General features: G+C 29.2%; 5 protein-coding genes across 5 annotated transcripts; 4 read left to right on the top strand and 1 right to left on the bottom strand.

Annotated features, from left to right (window-relative positions):
- Nucleotides 1-859: 859 nt before the first annotated feature.
- On the top strand, nt 860-3268 carry LOC122714317 (mitochondrial 2-oxoglutarate/malate carrier protein). The gene is made up of 6 exons (XM_043935565.1): nt 860-1137; nt 1415-1630; nt 1715-1845; nt 1911-2081; nt 2161-2260; nt 2337-3268. Exons 1-6 carry the CDS (start codon nt 1079-1081, stop codon nt 2536-2538), a joined length of 879 nt encoding a protein of 292 aa, XP_043791500.1. The 5' UTR covers nt 860-1078; the 3' UTR covers nt 2539-3268.
- A 467-nt stretch (nt 3269-3735) lies between these two features.
- On the top strand, nt 3736-8812 carry LOC122714315 (DNA repair protein REV1). Its single transcript, XM_043935563.1, has 6 exons — nt 3736-3889; nt 3957-5382; nt 5460-5901; nt 6951-8106; nt 8346-8488; nt 8654-8812. Exons 1-6 carry the CDS (start codon nt 3836-3838, stop codon nt 8805-8807), a joined length of 3375 nt encoding a protein of 1124 aa, XP_043791498.1. The 5' UTR covers nt 3736-3835; the 3' UTR covers nt 8808-8812.
- Nucleotides 8813-9118: 306 nt separating this feature from the next.
- LOC122714316 (GMP synthase [glutamine-hydrolyzing]) lies at nt 9119-12983 on the bottom strand. The gene is made up of 9 exons (XM_043935564.1): nt 12857-12983; nt 11777-12045; nt 11478-11690; nt 11103-11400; nt 10431-10908; nt 10098-10339; nt 9858-10028; nt 9341-9772; nt 9119-9260 (listed from the first exon to the last, which is right to left on the bottom strand). The coding sequence occupies exons 2-9, from the start codon at nt 11995-11997 to the stop codon at nt 9159-9161; spliced, it is 2157 nt and encodes a 718-aa protein (XP_043791499.1). The 5' UTR covers nt 11998-12045; nt 12857-12983; the 3' UTR covers nt 9119-9158.
- Nucleotides 12984-13599: 616 nt separating this feature from the next.
- On the top strand, nt 13600-14368 carry LOC122714395 (cytochrome b5 domain-containing protein 1). Its single transcript, XM_043935692.1, has 3 exons — nt 13600-13608; nt 13675-14079; nt 14150-14368. The coding sequence occupies exons 1-3, from the start codon at nt 13600-13602 to the stop codon at nt 14366-14368; spliced, it is 633 nt and encodes a 210-aa protein (XP_043791627.1).
- Nucleotides 14369-14605: 237 nt separating this feature from the next.
- On the top strand, nt 14606-16583 carry LOC122714384 (probable malate dehydrogenase, mitochondrial). Its single transcript, XM_043935674.1, has 6 exons — nt 14606-14777; nt 14854-15143; nt 15627-15884; nt 15971-16103; nt 16191-16393; nt 16466-16583. Exons 1-6 carry the CDS (start codon nt 14606-14608, stop codon nt 16544-16546), a joined length of 1137 nt encoding a protein of 378 aa, XP_043791609.1. The 3' UTR covers nt 16547-16583.
- The last annotated feature ends 3690 nt before the right edge of the window (nt 16584-20273 follow it).

The following is a 20273-nucleotide window of genomic DNA, read 5'->3' as shown; positions in this document are numbered from 1 at the left end:
TTGATTCATTTGATATAATTTTTTATTTTTTATTATTAAATATAATTTATAATCTTTTTTAAATAATAGATTCTCATAGATAAAATTAATATTTTATTGAAATATTTTTTATGACTTTGATATTTGAAATCAACATAAATTTAAACAATTATTAATATTAATATTAATAATTATAATCATCATATTTTTCGTGGACACTATCTTCAATAAAATATATTTGACGAATGATAAGTTTTGTATTTTTATTCTTTTTTTATATAAAAAATTTTATATGCGATTCATTTAATAATAAATTTGAATCTAGACGTTCATTATATATAATGAAATATTTGATTTTCATAATTTTTTATACAATTTTTTTAGTTATTTAACGAATATTATTATTATTTTAACCTAAACAAATTTAAAATTATTATATTTTTTAAAAAACAAAACATTTTAAACTATCTTTATTAAACTTTTGCTTATATATATATATATATATATATATATATATATAAATTTTTCTAATTATATATTTCTCTTTTTTATTTTTGCTTTTTCTTGCCTTGATATGTACATTAATACATTATTGCTGTTGATAATGATAGTCAATATTCAAGATTTGATTTTCTTAATATTAAATTTTAAATTTCAAAATAATAAAATTGAATTTTAATTTTCATGTAAAAAGATTCTATCTTATCGGTATTATACAGTATTATTCAATCATTATCTGTACTAGTATTTTAACATAGTGATGGTTGAATTCGTTCTTATTAAGTATAGTGTTCTTTATTAAGTATAGTTTTATGCTACAAGATGTCGCTAAAATGCAAAAATTTTATAATTTAGTATCGGTAAACGAAGGATGGAATTTCACAAGAATTTTAATAATCTTCCACTTAGCTTATTTTAGAGTTCTATCTAGTCTATATTGAGTTGGTGCTTGTTTTTTTCATTTTAAACATACTGTGTTTTTCTCGTTACAAGTATTTTCTCTCGTTATCGTATTTCTTCTCACAATTCACTTTAAACCATTCCTAATTTAAAAATTATCATTTTATTATCAATATAAGTGTTATACTAAATTATTAAAATGAGCAACCAAAAAACAGTATCAACTTCAATAAATTTCCTTTTTGGGGGAACTGCAGGGTTTGTTATTTTTATCATTTTACAATATTTTAAAAAATAATATATAGATATTAAAAAATATAAATAAAAGATTAACGAAAGAATTAAATATTTACTTTTGAATTCAAATACTGCATTTTTATAAAATATTTATATTAAATAATATCTTATGATATTGGAATTTATTTAAAATTTTACAAAATATATATATAAAATTAGTTTTTTGCATTTTTCAATATAAACATAATTCTATAGTAAGATTAGAAAGTTTATCAAGGAATTGATTATTTTATTCTAGAATGGCTGCAACATGTGTTGTTCAACCATTAGATTTAATAAAAAATCGAATGCAATTAAGTGGAATTAAAATATCAACAATAAATATAATATCCTCAATTTTAAAAAATGAGGGTATTTTAGCTTTTTATTCAGGCTTATCTGCTGGTTTATTACGTCAGGCTTCATATACGACTACAAGACTTGGTACATTTGAATGGTTGTCTGAATTAATATCGTGAGTACATATCTGTTAAACTCATATCAATTTAAAAAAAAATAACGTATATATATAGAATTATTTGGTATTCCTCTTGTTCAGAAAAGACAGACAACCAAATTTTCTTATGAAACTACTAATAGGTAGTTCTGCTGGTTGTGTAGGAGCATTTGTTGGTACTCCTGCTGAAGTTGCCTTAATTAGAATGACTGCTGATGGTAGATTACCTCTTGGTATGCCAAATGTTAGTTGAATATTCAATAAAGATTCTACAATTCTGAGAAATATTTATTTCTAGCTGAAAGACGTAATTATAAAAATGCATTTAATGCATTAGTTCGAATAGCCAAAGAAGAAGGCTTTTTAGCATTATGGAGAGGTACTGTTCCAACAATGGGAAGAGCTATGGTTGTAAATGCAGCTCAATTGGCATCATATTCTCAATCTAAAGAAACTTTACTTAATACTGGTTTGTAAAGATATAAATAAGTAAGGATCAAGTGAATAACATTAGTATAATATCTTTTTTTTTATATCTACTTGATTAGGATATTTTGAGGATAATATTCTATTACATTTTACAAGTTCTATGATATCAGGTTTAGTTACAACTATTACTTCTATGCCAGTTGATATTGCTAAAACAAGGTAAATTTTAAAAAAATTAAATTAGTGAAACAATTATGGAAATGGTTTCACACTTTGCATTATTAATAATTTGCAGGATTCAAAATATGAAAATTGTGGATGGTAAACCAGAATTTAAGGGTGCAATAGATGTCATAATACAAGTATGTCGAAATGAAGGAGTTTTTTCATTGTGGAAAGGTTTTTTTCCTTATTATGCTCGTTTAGGTCCACATACTGTTTTGACTTTTATTTTCTTAGAACAAATTCGTAATTTTTACAAAACATATTCTGTATAACAATTTAATTTAACACACACACATGCAATATGCAGTGAAAGAATATTTTCAAAATATATCAAAATATATAGTCAATTTGGTCAAATAATAATATAACTAGATCGTAAAATTAGTTGAGAAGAAAACTATGCAAATGTTATTTATACAAGTATTTCAACGATAAAACAGCAACAATTTTTGATAAAGATAAATTCGAAAGATAAAATGATATCGATTTTGATACAATAATTTATGACCTCGCTGTATTTTATCCATTAATTATATATCTTATTTTATATTTTATATACGTTTAGCTTCATATCTAACCTTTTCAAAGTATATGCTCATAAAAGAATATTCATCTTTTCAATATAATTTCTATTTATATACTGATATTTGTTGGACACTATAAATTTCACACATAAACGCACAATATTTTTTTAATTTTTCTTAAATATTGGATGATTCAGAAAATTACGTAACCTTCGAAATAAATGACTAAAAATTTTGATTGTAATATGTTATATCTATATATGTATGTTGTGTGTGTAACAACTCATACATATAATTTACATCGAGCAAACTTTTTGTTACTACACAAAAACACTACATTCTACAAACATTCTCCATAGAAAAAGAATCGTTTGATACGATTTTTATTTTATATTTATTATTATTATAAAAAATATATTTACTTTATAATATTTATATATATATACAAATTTGTTATGTTTACGAAATTATGAATAATATTTACAATAAATATTATTTTATGAAATTTATAAATCTAAATGAAATACTGAAATGTATAAATAATTAGTAACAACTAAATATATATAGTTACTATCAATTTCATATATATATGTGTATATATATATATATATATTTATATAATATATACTATTTGAATTGTATAAATAATTGTTGAATAAATGAAAAAATTTTGTGTATGTTATTCTTTGGTTGAAAAAATTATTGAAGAATTTAGTCGAGAGGAGCCATTTGAATCGGACATGTAATATGAACGATTAATAAACTCAATTGTAATATGAAGTGAAGTATCATCGTGTTACATTTATCATGTTAGTGTATATCATCGAAAAAAAACTAATATAAATAATCTTTGTCGAATATAAATACATATTGATATATTAAATTACATTCAAAATGTTCAACAAGGTTATTTTATGAAAATGCATTCTTTTTATTATATAAAAAAGTATGCACATAAATATATGTTAACTAATATGATAATTATATGAGAGTTTCATATTAGAGAAGTTTTATATTTATTTTATTTAATTTAATTTTTTTTATAATGTCAAGAAAAAAAAAACGTGAAACTTGTGGGGAAAATGGATTTGAAGATTGGGTATGTGAAAAATATATTCAAAATTTTATTAGAAAAGTTAAATATTAGTATAATAAAATATTTTTAGGGTGGCTATATGGCTGCTAAAGAAGCAAAATTAGAAGAACAATTTAAAAATGAAGCAGACAAAGAAATTAAAACATCTAATATATTTAAAGGAATTGCAATTTTTGTAAATGGTTATACTAATCCAACTGCAGATGAACTTCGTCATTTAATGATGGTACATGGGGGTATATATCATCATTATATGAGGCCAAAAGCAACAACTCATATTATTGCATCTAATTTACCATACTCAAAAATAATATTATATAGAAAAAGTCAAAATCCAATTCCTATATGTAAACCTGAATGGATTATAGATAGTATAAAAGCTAGTAGAATTCTTAATTTTCAAAATTATTTGCTTTATTCTCATTGTACAAATGTACAACCTCAATTGAAATATATAATACAAAATAAAAGAAATGAAACTGATGTTATTTTTGAAACACATAATGATATGCAAAAAAATAATGAAGTAAGTACTCTGAAAAATGATAATATAATTGAAGCAATTAAACATACTTCTATAAAAGAAAATATCTCAATATTACCAATCAATTCAAAAGATGCTAATTCCACAAAAAATCCAGAATTTATAAAGGAATTTTATAATCATTCACGATTACATCATATCTCAACAATGGGAACTACATTCAAAGAATATGTTAATGAACTAAGAGATAAAAATAATGGAGAATTTCCTGGATTTATAAAGTTAAAAAAATTAAAAGATAAAAAATTAAACAGACTACTATTTGATTCTCAATTAAACATTAGTAATGAATTAATTGATTTACAAGAAGAAAATAAGATAGAAATTAATCAAGATTGTATCATTATGCATATAGATATGGATTGCTTTTTTGTTTCAGTTGGTCTTAGGGATAAACCAGAATTAAAAGGCTTACCTGTTGCAGTAACTCATGCAAAAGGCAATAAAAATTCTGTAAATATTAATAAACAAACTTTAGATGATAATAAAAATAGAGATGAAGAACAGTGTTCATTATCAGAGATAGCATCTTGTTCTTATGAAGCAAGAAAAGCTGGTGTAAAAAATGGCATGTTTTTAGGAGAGGCATTAAAAATTTGTCCTGATTTAAGAACAATACCATATAATTTTGAAGGCTATACAAAAGTTTCTTATATATTATATGATACTGTAGCATCATATACATTAGATATTGAAGCAGTTAGTTGTGATGAAATGTATGCAGATTGCACAAAAATATTAGAAGAATCTAGTTTAACACCAATGGAATTTGCAACTATAATTAGACAGGAAATAAAAGAAAAAACTGGTTGTCCTGTTTCAACAGGATTTGGAAGAAACAAATTATTAGCAAGATTAGCAACAAGAAAAGCAAAGCCAAATGGTCAATTTTATATACAACAAGAACACATTAATAATTGCATTAGTTCTTTTAATGTACAAGACTTGCCAGGTAGAGTATTTAAGCTGGATTAATGATAGTGCTAAGCTCATTTTAAAATTATTTATAATAATTATTATTTAAATTAGGAGTTGGATGGACAACAACACATAAATTAAACAATATTAATATACGAACATGTGCGGAATTACAAAAAATTCCCTTGATGACATTACAAAAGGAATTTGGCAAAAAAATGAGTGAAATTTTATATAATATGTGTCGTGGTATAGATAATTCGAAACTTAATTTAGAACATATTAGAAAATCTGTTTCTGCAGAAGTAAATTATGGAATAAGATTCGAAAGTAACGACGATGCGATAGATTTTTTAAAAAAATTATCACATGAAGTATATAATCGATTGAAAAAAGCTAACGCAAAAGGTAGATGCATTACATTAAAAGTTTTAATTAGAGCAAAAGAAGCACCTAAAGAAACTGAAAAATTTATGGGGCACGGATTGTGTGATTATGTAACAAAATCAAAAAATTTTATCACTCCGATTAATGATGTTGATATTATAACAAAGTAAGTTACAGAATTATTGTAATATATAATTATAGTCATTCATTAAGTCATTCATTTAAGTTGAAACGCGCGCGAGAGCAAGCGAGAAACAGAAATAACAGTACACTACATACCATCATTCATGTCATACATCCGCCATCTATGAGCAACTGCTGGAATTGTAAAATTATAAGATAATAAGCAAAAGTACAAGAATGATTTGGGTTGTTGGCCGGAGAACTTTAAATTTGTCACAAATCAAAAAAAAGATGATCGCCATTCTTTATACAATAGAAAGAAATGAGGATGCATCGCTGTATTTTTACTGTCGATTTTATCTTTCTGCTTATAAAAAATCGATTTTATTTTTCCTGTTCATGAAACTTCAATACAAGCAAACGCTCTTGTGTACCTAAAATATAATTATAATATAATTATTCGCATTTTTATAAATAGCATTTTCTATTTCGTTCGATATTTTTTATTTTTAATACATTAAATATTCTAAATTGTAGTTTAAAATTTATTAACGACGAATTGATTACTAATATCTGACTTCAGATTGGTCTGTTATAAATAAATCGAAATGAGAAACAAAAAAAAAGCAAATGAGATACGATAAGACATTTTACAGAATTAATATTTAGATGAATATAATATTTAATTTTAAAAGTAGAAATTAATTTAAATATGATCGTATTTGATATTATTTATATATATCTATAAAGATCAATTTCTTAAAAGATCAATAAAAAATTTATAAAGATTTTAACAATTCAAATAAAATAATTTTATAACAGTAAAGAAAAATATATAAAAACTTTATTTTCAACTGTTTTGGCGATTTATTAATAATTGTTTTTCGATATAGATTGTAAAACGATTATTCTAGATTATAAAGCGATTAGAAGTAATGAAAATGGTTCGTTTAAAAAGATTATTTAAAAAATTATAGTAATTAATGTATACGTCATAATGTATTCTCATTTGCTCTCATGCATGTATTTTGATTTAATGAATTAATAGAATAAATTATTCATTTTTTAATAAACTTTTTATAATAACTTCAGGGAAGTTATTATACTTTGGAATCAAATGCAAAAAATACCAGAAGATGCAAGAGGTATCGGCATACAAATATCTAGACTAGAAATATTAAAAAATAAATCTCGCAATACAACTTTAACAAATTTCATTAAAAATAAACAAAATAGTACAATTCATCGATCTATTGAAACAAATACAAGCAATAACATTCAGCCTTTAATAAATTCAAATACTATTGCGTCAGTTTCTAGAACTACTAATAACGGAGATAAATTATGCATTCCATTTGATATCAGCGACTCAATTCCGATGGAAATACAAAATGAAATTTTAGATATTGACAAAAATAAGAAACAAACAGAAAATGAAAAAGATCAAATTGTTAATATAGAAACTACATATAAAAATGAATCAAAAACTGTACAAACGCATCATGAAAATTTTTTTAAACAAATAAAATCTGGTATTTCAAGACCAACAAAGATAGAAATGCCACCTATTCAAGAAATTGATATGTCTGTTCTAATAGAATTACCTGAAGATATACGAAATGAAATTCTTAATGAATATGCTAAAAAAAATGAAGGTAAAATGGATACTAATATAAATAAAAATAACAATTCATCGAGTAATAAACCAATTTCTTCAGAAACTAAATATGATGAACAAAATATTTCATATTCACAAGTAGATCCAGAGTTTTTAGCAGCATTATCGGAAGATCTAAGACGCGATGTTCAATCATATTGCATTGCTAAAAAAGCAGAAAAGTCTTTGAAACTGAAAAAAAATGAAACAAATATTAATGGATTTACAAATGAAAATATAAAACATAATAAAAAAATAGAAAATAATTCGAAAAGTAAAAATGGTGGTAAAAATGGCAAAACAGTTTCTAAAAATAAAAAGAAGAATGTGCAAACGATATTCAAAACAATAAAAAACAATAAAAATGAATTTAAAAATGTATCAGATAATAAAACTAATGTTGGTATTACAAAATTTACAACAGCGTGTATAGAAAAAACTGAATCTGTTAATGATCAAATTACTACAGATGAAACTGAGATTATTCTTTCTCATAATCGTACTATCTTAGAAGATAACGATAATATAAATCAACATCAAAACATTTTAATCGAAGTTGTAAAGCGTTTACTTAATCTACCTCTGAAACAGGTAGCATTAATTTCTAAGTACTGTTAACTGTCTTTATAAATCATTATTTTTCATCAATATATTTTGTTCGAGAACTTAGAAAATATTAGAGTGATAATATATTTTAATTAATATAGTATTTTAATTAAATTAGTTTTTATGAAAAGTTCAGATAGCATGCTGAATAATCTGTCGGGTCATATTATCACTTACAAATAAATTTTGTGGAATTAATAAATATATAAAATATATGATTGCAGGTAAAATTACAAATACAAATGTGGATCACTAATTCTAAAATCGTGAATGAAATTGATTTTTTGTCAATTACGACATTTCTTAGCATGCTTCCGGAAAAGAAACGAATCGAAGATTTACATGTATTATTAAAAACCATGCATAGGTAATCTATAATGCCAAATTCATATATACACCCTTATAAAAGGTGAATAGCGAGTAATATAACACAGAGGATTTAGGGAATAGATATCAGTTTACTCAGTTATGATTGATAAATAAAAATGATATTAAAGATAATACATTAACTTATTTATGTTCGTATCTTTAGATGTATGACAAAAACTGGAAATTGCATTTGGCATGGGACATATAGGAAAATAGTAAAATACGTTCAACATTATATGCAAATTGAATATAACAGCAACCTCATGGTACCACCAATCAAATGCAACCTTTTGCAGTGTAACAGTGATGTAATGTAATTTTTCGGAATTTAATAAATTAATATTTTTACAATGAGGTTAATAAGAAACCTATTTACAAGCAAACATGATACTTACCTTCAATTTCATTGAAAACAGTATCAGTATTCTTTAGGTAACATATTAATTTACAATGGAGAACATACTTTTTTTTCTGAAAGAACTATGCTCAAAGGTTTCATATAAATCGGTAAGAAGTCATAAACCTCGAATTCGTACGTATTTTTATGATATATATATATGTATGTATATATATATATATTTTTTTTTAAATATATTTTTTTACTTTGTTGTTGTTACGCGCTGGGAAGGTGAAAAAATAGAAAGGAGTGAGTCAGAGATGAGCGTTTACTACTCCCATTCGGTAGTTCCTGGCGGTTTAGATGTTAAGTCGTATAAAACACGCGAGATACCGGGTATTGAAGATATTTCGGTTACCAATTTTTTCACCACCTATAAACAAAAAAGTATAAATTTTTTATAACAATTATAAATATTAATAATATCAATTTTTTATATTATCTTAAACTTACGTGGAGTGGCAATTCCTTTCCAGGAATAGCTGGAGTACCAGTCATAAAATCATTAGTAACGAATGGCCTAAGAACAACTGAACGTTGACATGAGGGTATTCGAGAAGCAGCATCACGATCGAAATGTATGGGAATTAAAACTACTGGCATTTGACTGATCGCTCCCATACAGCCACTAGTAGCTAATACTAGATTTGCTACATGATCTGCCTGTCGAAGCGTAGCTATCACATTCGATGTAAGATGAGTCGGTGTGATATCCGTTACAGGATGATGTAATTGAGGTCCAAAAATGAAGCACACACGATTTACATTGTGACACACTCGTGGAATTAATTTTGCGAGGAACAAGAGATCCTTCCATTCTATTCCCTCGGATAAATTTTCTTCGCTAGATAATCCTACTACATAACTATAACTTCTTCGATCTCCCTATATCATTCAGAAAATATTTTAATCGATATATCAATTAGTTTTATTAAATTATAAGATTATTCGTAACTAATAAACATTCTACCTGCACTCCTACACTGCGTATAGGCAAAAGTGTTGCCGAAATATGTCGGTAACTGGAAAGCTGTCGCAAATACTGGCGTTCAGATTCACTAGTTGCACCTTCTACACGATTTAACAATCCGTGTTTCTTTTGAAGCATTTGTTCATATTCAGCCATTATTTTAACTATCACCTTAAATTGAATATAAATTTGTTATTTCGGAAGAGATTTTCTTTTTATCGATATTATAAACAAAAATACCTGGGTTTCTGAAAAATCTTTATCCATATAAGGTTCATCTGCACATAAAATGCGTACAGCAAGTCCAGGACCAGGAAATGGATGACGAGCTACTAGCGATGCTGGTAATCCAAGATCACATCCTAATTGTCGTACTTCATCTTTATGGAAATCTTTTAAAGGTTCTACTACATGACCTTGTGCTCTTAATGCTCTAACGAGTTCACTATCATTGTGATGCGTTTTTATCGCATCCGCTTTACCTGATAAAAATATTTATATTATATGTAAATATAATTTATTATTTCTAACAGATATGAAAAAACATATATGCATTTACAACTATAAATTTACCACTAGCTAATGCACTCGCACTTTCTATAAGATCAGGCCTGAGAGTGCCTTGTCCAAGAAACACTTCTTCTGGTTTCAAACCCATCTCTGCCATTGCTTCATTAGCTACTCTCACAAAAACATCTCCTATGATTTTTCGTTTTTCTTCTGGATTAGTTGTTGCACACAACATTTTAGTTAATCTAGTTCTTGGGCTAGTTGCTGTTCCATATATTCCTTTATTATTTATAGTATTTGCATTGGCTACTGGTGTGACATTATCCAAGGGAACAGATGTAGTTCCTTGCATAAAACAGCGTCCAGCATTAACGACTCTTAATCGAATTCCTAATTGCGCCAAGCTTTGTTCCACAAATTGCGTTTCTCCTTTTCGCATAAAGCCATTATTGATATGGAGAGCTATGACTTGTTCCTTATTTAAAGCTTTATGTAATAGCGCTGCACATACCGTAGAATCCACACCTCCGCTCACTAATAACTGTGATTGTTTTTTTCTATTTTAATTGACAATCACATGTTGTCATATCTTATACTATATTTTTTAAATATTTTAACCAAAATAAGTCATTATATTTTATATAATTATTATAAGTTTCAAAAATTTTACGAACTTTTTCAAACGGTACGGATTTCAATAATTACCTAAATATTAATTGTAAATCTTTTTCTTACCAAAACTTTTTTGTTGCCAACTGTATCTCTGATGAATTGAATACACTGAGCTTCCCGGCCACGAAGAGTATAATTACCGGTAAGACCAGCAATGCCAAACAAAAAATTGTGTAACATTGTTTTTCCATTAGGTGTAAGATCTACTTCTGGATGAAATTGTACTCCATACAAATTCATTTTATCACTTGCTATTCCTGCTATAAAGTTTGATGATCTGGCAGTAATATGAAAATTATCAGCTACCCTATCTATACTGTCTCCATGTGTTAACAGTACCATTTGTTCTTTTTCCAAGCCCCTAACAAATGATTTATTTTCTGAATACTTTATATTTAATGAGATATTAAATATACTATTATTTCTAGACTCACTTACTTAAATAATAAGCACTTGGAATCTATTTCAATTGGGAACTGACCATCTTCTCTACCCTCTTTACTTATCACTGTACCTCCAAATTCTTTATTCATCATTTGCATCCCATAACAAATACCTAGTACTGGAATTCCTATTCTGAAGATGTCTGCATCATATTTAGGTGCATCTTCTGCATAAACTGAACTTGGCCCTCCAGAAATTATAATAGCTCTAAAAATTTAAATTTAAAGTAATGATTACTAAATAATAATTTACAAATATTCTGTATTTAATAAAAATAATTTATATGATCTTACTTATAACCCTTTTCTTGAAGGGTAAATGCAGATGTGTCCAAAGGCAGAATTTCACTATGCACATTTAATTCACGGATTTTACGATCTATCACTTTACCATATTGTGCCCCTGCATCCAAAATAGCCACTTTTTCATTAACACATGGTATGCCCAATGTTCCTTCATTAGCCCCATTATTTCTCTCTGCGCGAAACAATAATCCGTCCGCGCTTTTTTCCATCTCAAAATTTCTTGTATTGCTATTAGTATTGTGGTGATTTCAATAATCCTACAAGGATTTAATAAATTTGATGAAAAATGAAAGATATATAAACAAATGACAAAATAACAAACTTATTCTTATATTCTTTTAGTTGCTAGATTTTATATTATATTATATTATATTTAGATATTACTCTAATTTATATAATTTGATAAATAAAAAATTTTAAAAATTATTTTGTTTATTAAAATTAAAAAAAAACATTAAAATATAAAAATTGTATGAAATAATAAAACGAAATAACTAAACAGAAAAAATATTTTTCATGTTATCATTCAGGTCATGAACTTATGAAAATGATTATAAATCATACATACTATTTCAATTTTATTATCTATTAATTATTGCATTATTTTATTAAAAACAGATGAAAATAAAAAAAAAAATCATTGCATTAATAAATATAAAGTTTAATACTAAATAAAGCTTTTGATATTTTCTTTTATCAAATAATAGAGTTACAAAATATAGTTATTTCGAATAATGTCTAATGATATTACTACGTGTAAATATAAGATGCTATTATAGTATGTCACAAAGTCACAACCCAGTATAAGTTCTGACAACTACTGTATACTATAGATATTTAATTTATATGAAAAATTTATTAAAAATATATATATAAATATTTCATATCATTTAATGAACAATTTGTATAATGTTTAGGAAAAATCCACTAAATATGATGTTTAGCAAAAAATAAATAACCGGCCGTAAATTTTAAGAGCACGTTTCTTAGAAACGAAAGTACTATAATAGCACATCTATTACATGAATCATCTTTTTAAACGTTAATAAAATCTATTCAAAGACTCACCAAATTATACGAGGCAGAGAATATTTCACGCGTAAATCACCAACTAACGTAAAATTAATTACAGCAAAACAGAATGTGCACTCTCTAGACGAGGCAGCCATTCAATCGCCTGCAATAGCCACAATGCAGTGACTGCCTTCAGCTTGAAAGTAACATAGAAAACCAACAATATAAAATGAAAGTTCCTAGCAAAATTCAATACTTGTTACATTAACCGATTAATTTTTACAAAATTATTATCTCATCTGTCGAATTGACATTGTTGTTATGTGTAATTTTTTATATTTTATAATTTAAAATCCTTTCTTTAACGACTGTTTCTTTAATTATCAATTTGACCAATAATTAGTTTAGGTATTTTTACGAAATACGGAATAACATGAAGATAGCAAAATCTGGCATTTATTGAGCAGCATTTTTTGGACATATTTGAGGATTATGTTTATTGTTTCTTATATATATTTATATAACGAATATATATATAAAATATAACAGGTTAACGACTGTTATACATATGTTATTTAAATATATATATATTAATCAAATATTCTTAATTATTATACAATTATAAAAATCATATTAAAAAAAGATTAAAATAAAAAAATTATTTATTAATACGGATGATTTTTTTTGTTAGTTTAAAAAATGTTTTGAATCATTTTAAGGTATCATACAGTATATTCAAATGAAAATCGTTGACGATAATTCTAGCAAAAGAAAACAAATATATCGAATTTTATAAAATGTCAACTGTAAGTCAAATTTCGGCTAAGAAAAAATATATTTCTAAAATTAATAAAGATATTTTATCTGTCAAGTATTTTCTACCAACAGAAGTTGCAGTACATAATACAGAGATTGATTGTTGGATCTCATATCATGGTGAAGTATATGATCTAAGTGATCTTTGTAAAATTTGGGCTAACAAAAGAGAGATTAAACCAATACTAGCTTATGCTGGTAAGGATATAAGTCATTGGTTTGACCATGAAAAGAATGATATTAAACATTATGTGCATCCTATAACTGGAGTATTGGTACCATATTGTCCTCATGGTCCGATTCCGGATGTAATACCTTCTGTGGTACCTGCTAATAATTGGCGAGCATTAGACAAATGTCCTTGGTGGTTAGATGAAAAATATAAAATAGGAAAATTAACTAAAAAAGCACGTCCATGTAGGATTTTAAATGTTCTAATCGGAATACAAGTTGTTATAATGGTAGAATCTAAACATTATTAAAAATGAAAATAATCTATGATCGACATGTTAATGAACAAATTTTATAAAGGTCTGTGAAGAAGATTCTATTAGACGTATTCAAGAACGTGCTCTTATTTATAACTCAAATAGCATGTCTTATACGTGGAAATTCGAAGGAAAGGATTTAAATCTCGATTTAACTTTGACAGAAAATGGTATTCCAGATGAACAAGATCGTTTTGCCGCTTGCGGCCTTCCCGATGATTATTATGTCCCATGTCTTATGTGTTATTTCAATGATAAATAATTTTCTATCTGATAATATTAAAGTTAAGTCAAAAAAGGATAACAAAAATTTCACGAGAAAATTATGAAAGTAAAATATATGTAAATTTTTATTTTAAGAAAAGTTTCCTACGATATCATCACGTAAGACTTAAAAGCAATACAAAAGATGGCACCACGACCACTTTATTCGATATGAGTTAACCTTTTATTTAAACGAAAAAAAACTTTTAGGAAGTTTTTATAAAATTTTGCGACAATGTTTTCGTCTATAATAATTCGTACACAAAATTTAATTTCACGTATATTTTACGATAGATCTCGTTTTCTTTTAATTAAAAAAAATATTTTATCAATTAATAATACACAAATTAACGATTTCTCTTCAAAATCTATGAAAGTAGCTATTTTGGGTGCTCGTAGCAAGACAGGTAATTTATTTAGGTTATAAATATTCGCATAATTTTTTTATATTTTTATATATTGATCGCACACTATCATATATAGGAAATTGTCTTTCATTATTTTTAAAACAATCACCTTTGATCGATGAATTGGCAATTTTTGATAATAATTCATCTACTTACGGTCTTGCGTTGGATTTAAATTATATCGATACGAGATGTAAGGTTAGTACGTGTAATCATCCTGAAAAATGTCTCGAGGAAACGCTTCAAGGAGCGAAGATAGTAATGATCGTGACCGATAGAATATCCAACGAATCAAACGAAGTTTTAAAATCTAATGCTATTATGTTATCAGATCTGTTACCGAATATTATTAAATTTGCACCTCAGGTAACGAATCAATCTGCTTAATAATTATATAGTTCTTTAGAAAACAAAGTTTTTAAGTAGCTTTGGCTTTCTTTCTTCTACATCTTTATACCTATCATCAATGTGCCAATTATAAATTCGACGTGTTATGGCACAACGCTATGCGTTTTTACACGCTTGATCGTTGTTTTTTTTTTTTTTTTTTTATACGTAGTAGCTGACCTCGGTTTTTAACGCCCTCACAGTTTCATTAATTGCGAGCAGGTTGTTTTCGACATTCTTCACGGACGATTTCAGCAAGGACGAGAATATTTCTCTTTGATCATCTTACATTTCTTTTATACCGATTATTCTTTCTTTGCTTCGTCTATTTATACACTCGACTCAATTTTAGTCTCGTAAACACTTTAAAAACCGCTTTGCAAGGCAGTTTCATTTCAGTTTGCATTTTTGTAGAAATCTTTCGTCTCCTTTTTTTTTCTCTCTCTCTCTCTTTCTCTTTAGGCTATGCTCGCGATCGTAATGAATCCGATAAACAGTTTAATACCTCTAACGATGGAAATGTATAAGAAAGCTGGAATTTATGAGTACAATCGCATTTTTGGTGTAATGAATTTCGAGTGTCTTAAAGCGAATAGCTTTACCGCGGATTTGATAAATATCGAACCGGAATGTACAATGATACCCGTGATTGGCGGAGGCTGTTCCGAAACGTGTATTCCACTTTTTTCTCAAGCAAAACCTTCCAACAAAATATCTCAGGTTATCGACAAACAAACGTTTGTTAAACTTTTTTGTCTTTCCTGTCAAATAATTAATAATAATCGACCCGTTCATTGATTAATCAGGTAGAAGCTAGAAGATTGACATACGCGATAAGAATGTCCAACAATAATACATTGAATCCAAGTGACAATAAGGAAACAAACTCTTTCGCTTTGTCTTATGCTGCTGCTAGATTTTGCATGTCCCTTTGTAAAGGTATTGAATCATTATGTATGCAATATTTTCTACAATTATAATTTTCTACAATTAGACGAAAATTTACGTTATTAATAATCCATTTAGCTTTGCGGCATCAAGGCAATGTCGTGGAATGCGCTTACGTTAGATCCTGCGCGATACCGGAATTAACATATTTCGCTGCTCCCTTGGAATTAGGTCCCAATGGAATTCAGAAGCATTTAGATATTCCACCTTTGAACGATTACGAGTGTGAGCTTCTCAAAGCAGCTGTACCTCGTATAAAAAAGGCTATTAAATTAGGAGAGGTAACGAGATAGATACATTTATAAATAATATTAGAGGAAAGAAGATTATATTCTTAATCCTTTTTTTCGTAGGCTCTCGCACTCGGAGACGACAATCCTTCTTCCGAATTGTGCTTGAATAATTTAATGCCAAATCCTAAATGTTTCTCGTAATAAACTAATTTGCATCTTATGTATACAATGATCGAATATCGAACGTGTGAAAACAAATATTTTTCAAATTTTAAAAAATGGCTATTAAGAAATAAAAATTCCTTGTGATTGTTCAACTCAATCGGTCGTTATATTTTTTTATTATAGATTACCCTAAGAATTTCTTAAACACCAAAATTACACATGCAAATGACTTTTGAAACAACTTAATACACTGCATATACATATCAGATCCTGTTACCTGATAACAGTATTCTCTATTATTAATTCAAATTTCATGATTATATATGACTTCAGTTCGTTTCTAGAGGAGACGTTTTACAAATGAAAAGAAAACATTTTAAAGACGCTAAATATATATAATTACCATCTCAATGATCAAGACATTTTGTTTTACTTGTCACTACACTACTACACTACTTAACCTAACAATGTCTCCATACATGATATACAAGCGATACGATCATAAAATTTGAACTAATGGTAAAGTAAAAAAATAAATAATCAACAATTATAGAAAAAAAAATTGTCTTATTTCGAAAACGAGAAACACTTTTTAGCCTAGATATATATATATATATATATATAACGACCATGCTCTAATTACAAGAGCCCACCAACAGTCTCGTTGGTTTCTCATTTATCGTGAAATTATACGTGAAACAGCGAACAAGTTAACGAGAGAGAATTGCCTAACCGAGGAAGTACTTTCTGGATCTGATAAGAACAGATACAGCCTAGTCTCAAAAGAGTCGTAGAGGAGGACGCGGTTTTCGAAGAGCCACCGCATCATCGCGTCTCAGGTTACCAGGTAGATACGCGCAACAAAAGTAGAAGAAACTCGTCCTTTCCGCATTCCCGGCACGCCATGGTATTCCCCCAAGTGTGCGCTGCGACTGTGGACAAGATACGAACGAGAGTTGCAGCTGGCAACTCTTTGGGATTATTGCAAAGTTGGCGAGGAGAGGAAGGGTGGGGGGTGTTGGTTGCAAATCCTTAAAAAAAAAAAAAATCCATCCTCCGTAAAAGCGGTTCAACTTTAACCGTAGTAACGAATATCATAACGTGATAATAATACGATGATATCCGTGTATGCCTTCTCGAATAACAACGCGAGTTATTCGTTTCGAATTCGCGTTTTATATGCGTTTCATGTCCTTGAAAATCACAGGTTTCTTTCTTTCTTTCTTTTCTACTTTGCCTCTGTTCCTTTTTTTTTTTTTTTTTTTTCTTTTCTATTTCGTCGAATGTCGAAACGTTCGTCGATTCGTGGGCATAATCCGATGCTTTTAACGAAACGTCGAGCGCAGCTAATGCACCACTAGTCGGCCTTGGTTGTACGAGAATCGTTTCGATGGAAATGATGAGTTAGAACGTAACAGTGATAAATGTTGATAGGTCGATGTTACGGATGGAATAAGTCGATGAGTCGTTAATCGTAAAATCGTTTTGACATTTAGAGTTTTAGTTGGAAGATGATGTTAGATCGCTGAAGTTTCAAGATGCAAGGTTAAAATTATTATAATCGATTATTCTAATTTGATTGATTGTTATTTATAGCAGTTCCTTTGTTTATTTTATTTTATTTTTTTTTATGATTATATTCATCAATCGTAATTTTATTTACCAATTAAATGTTACCTAATGTCGAGTAATTGAAAATAAAATAATTGGAAATAAAATTGGTAAAAATATCATTGAACGATTATTCCACGTGTTTCAACAATAAAAAATCAGAAGATCGGAAAACGTGGATAAAAATAAACTATTATGCAGTAGTTGTTGGTAACCATGATGAACAATATGAATGAACAATTTTTTGACCTGAGAGCTGCCTTTGGCGGAAGTTTGAAACCGGATGTCTTCTTCATCACATGTCTTTGACGGGATCATCATCGTGTACATACATAAATACTTTCAGCATTTACTCGATTTCTTGCCACTGCAACTTATACGTCGGTAGCGCCAGCAACTCGCGAAGCAGGAAATTAATCGCATAGTTTCTCACGACATAATAGTTGCAATACCAATCTACTCTCGCAATTCCCGTACGTCAGAATCTCCATATCAAACCATATCAATAATTGCTTTAATTAACGTGGATCGAAATCTTAAAAATGCGAGACGTTGGCTTGAAAACGTGTAAACGAGAGAACGCCTCGAATTTATAAATAAATTCCATTCGCATAGCTTCGCCTCGTAACGCATTTTCGACTAATGCGTTTCTTCGATCCGGATATTTTTCCTTTTTTCCTTTTTTTTACGAGTTGGAACGGAACGAGAAAATCACTTTTTTAATCGAGATCCTCGCGATCGACGCGCCCTCGTATAACTGTCAACAATCAGCAGCACCATCTAGAAACACGCGTGGCTGGGCATTGGTATTCGAGCATTAGAACGCCTCACACGATCCGTTTTTCTTAGCAATAGACTGGCGCCGTCTAGCTCTTTCTTGCTGAAATTCTTCTAATCAAAGAGGTTATCGAGGATTGCGCAGTATCGATCGCGGACGACTCTCAAGGACGTGAACACTGGTGGATGACAGTATTACTGCGATTAAGAAGAGAAATGCGTTGAAGGGAAGAAACCTGTCTCGATGTCTCGCGCGTTGACGCGTGAGAAAATCCTTTTGACTCCTTGTCAACAGCAACCTTGCAGCAACACGACATTTTTCCCTTCGCTTTTCTTCCCCGTAAACGGGCAAATTAACGATCGAAATAAGAAAATATCGCGGGTATATATATAATATTTTCGATATCGTCGACGAACGAATTTATTTATTCAGCTTCGGTCGCTCGTATTTTTCACCGCTGTTGCTAATTCGTCACCCGAAGGCGTTCGGTGAAGAAGAAACGATCAACGCGTTCTAAGGACCGGTTATGAGGATGCGTTAGGAAGATAAGAGGATGCAAGGAGGGACAAATGGGCGGGAGGTGAACGTCCTCGAAGCTAAGACCATTTGCCGGCTATACGAAAGCGTTAAGACGCTAATCGTATCAACCGACACCCATTGTGAACCGTGTGTGTACATATATTTTATCCCCCAGCATGGTGTCTATCCTTCTTTGAATCGGTCACGATATAATTTTCCATCCCATCCTCCTTACTGCCTATTTATACACCCCCTGTACTTCCCTTTACTTTTTCTTCTACAACTTTGTATCTGAAGCGAAGGTCGATCGATGGCACGATAGCCTATCCAATTTTCGTGGTATCAGTTCGAGAAAAGAATAGGGTTGTCGTTTTCCGCCACTAGGGAGCCTCGTATGCGCGCAGCCTCGTAGCGGCGCGTGGATACAGCAACAATGGCGGGTATTGGCCGTGGCTGGGATAGGTAGGAAAAAGAAGAAGTAGGGGGAAGAGCGGAAAAAAGAAAGGGATGATGGGTGAACGGCCGCTGAATGGCACGACCTTCCGAGGAGGCCGGTTGAGGCGGTCGACCGGCCATACGACGTGATTCTGCATGTGCACTCCCCCGCAACAACAACAAGCTTCCGCGTTCGAAGAAGCGCTCGAGGCTGGATCGCGGATGGAAAGATCGGGCTCGAGCTACCACGGATCGAGAGGTGAAGGGTACAAGTTCGCCCTTATAATCGAGAATTTCGTCCCCCCCCCCCCTCGTTCTGTGCTCGCGCACAGACAGTTAGCCGGTTTCTTTCTTCGCGTCAAAGCGAAAGTGAAGGGAAATTGCGATTATCGAAGGGGGATATCGATGGATCGGCGAGCG

Source organism: Apis laboriosa, unplaced genomic scaffold (assembly GCF_014066325.1).
Source record: "Apis laboriosa isolate Shangri-la unplaced genomic scaffold, ASM1406632v1 scaffold29_cov151, whole genome shotgun sequence".
NCBI classification, from domain to species: Eukaryota; Metazoa; Arthropoda; class Insecta; order Hymenoptera; family Apidae; genus Apis; species Apis laboriosa.
The sequence above is the reverse complement of the archived record's forward strand: the minus strand, read 5'-3'. Positions and strand labels throughout refer to the sequence as shown.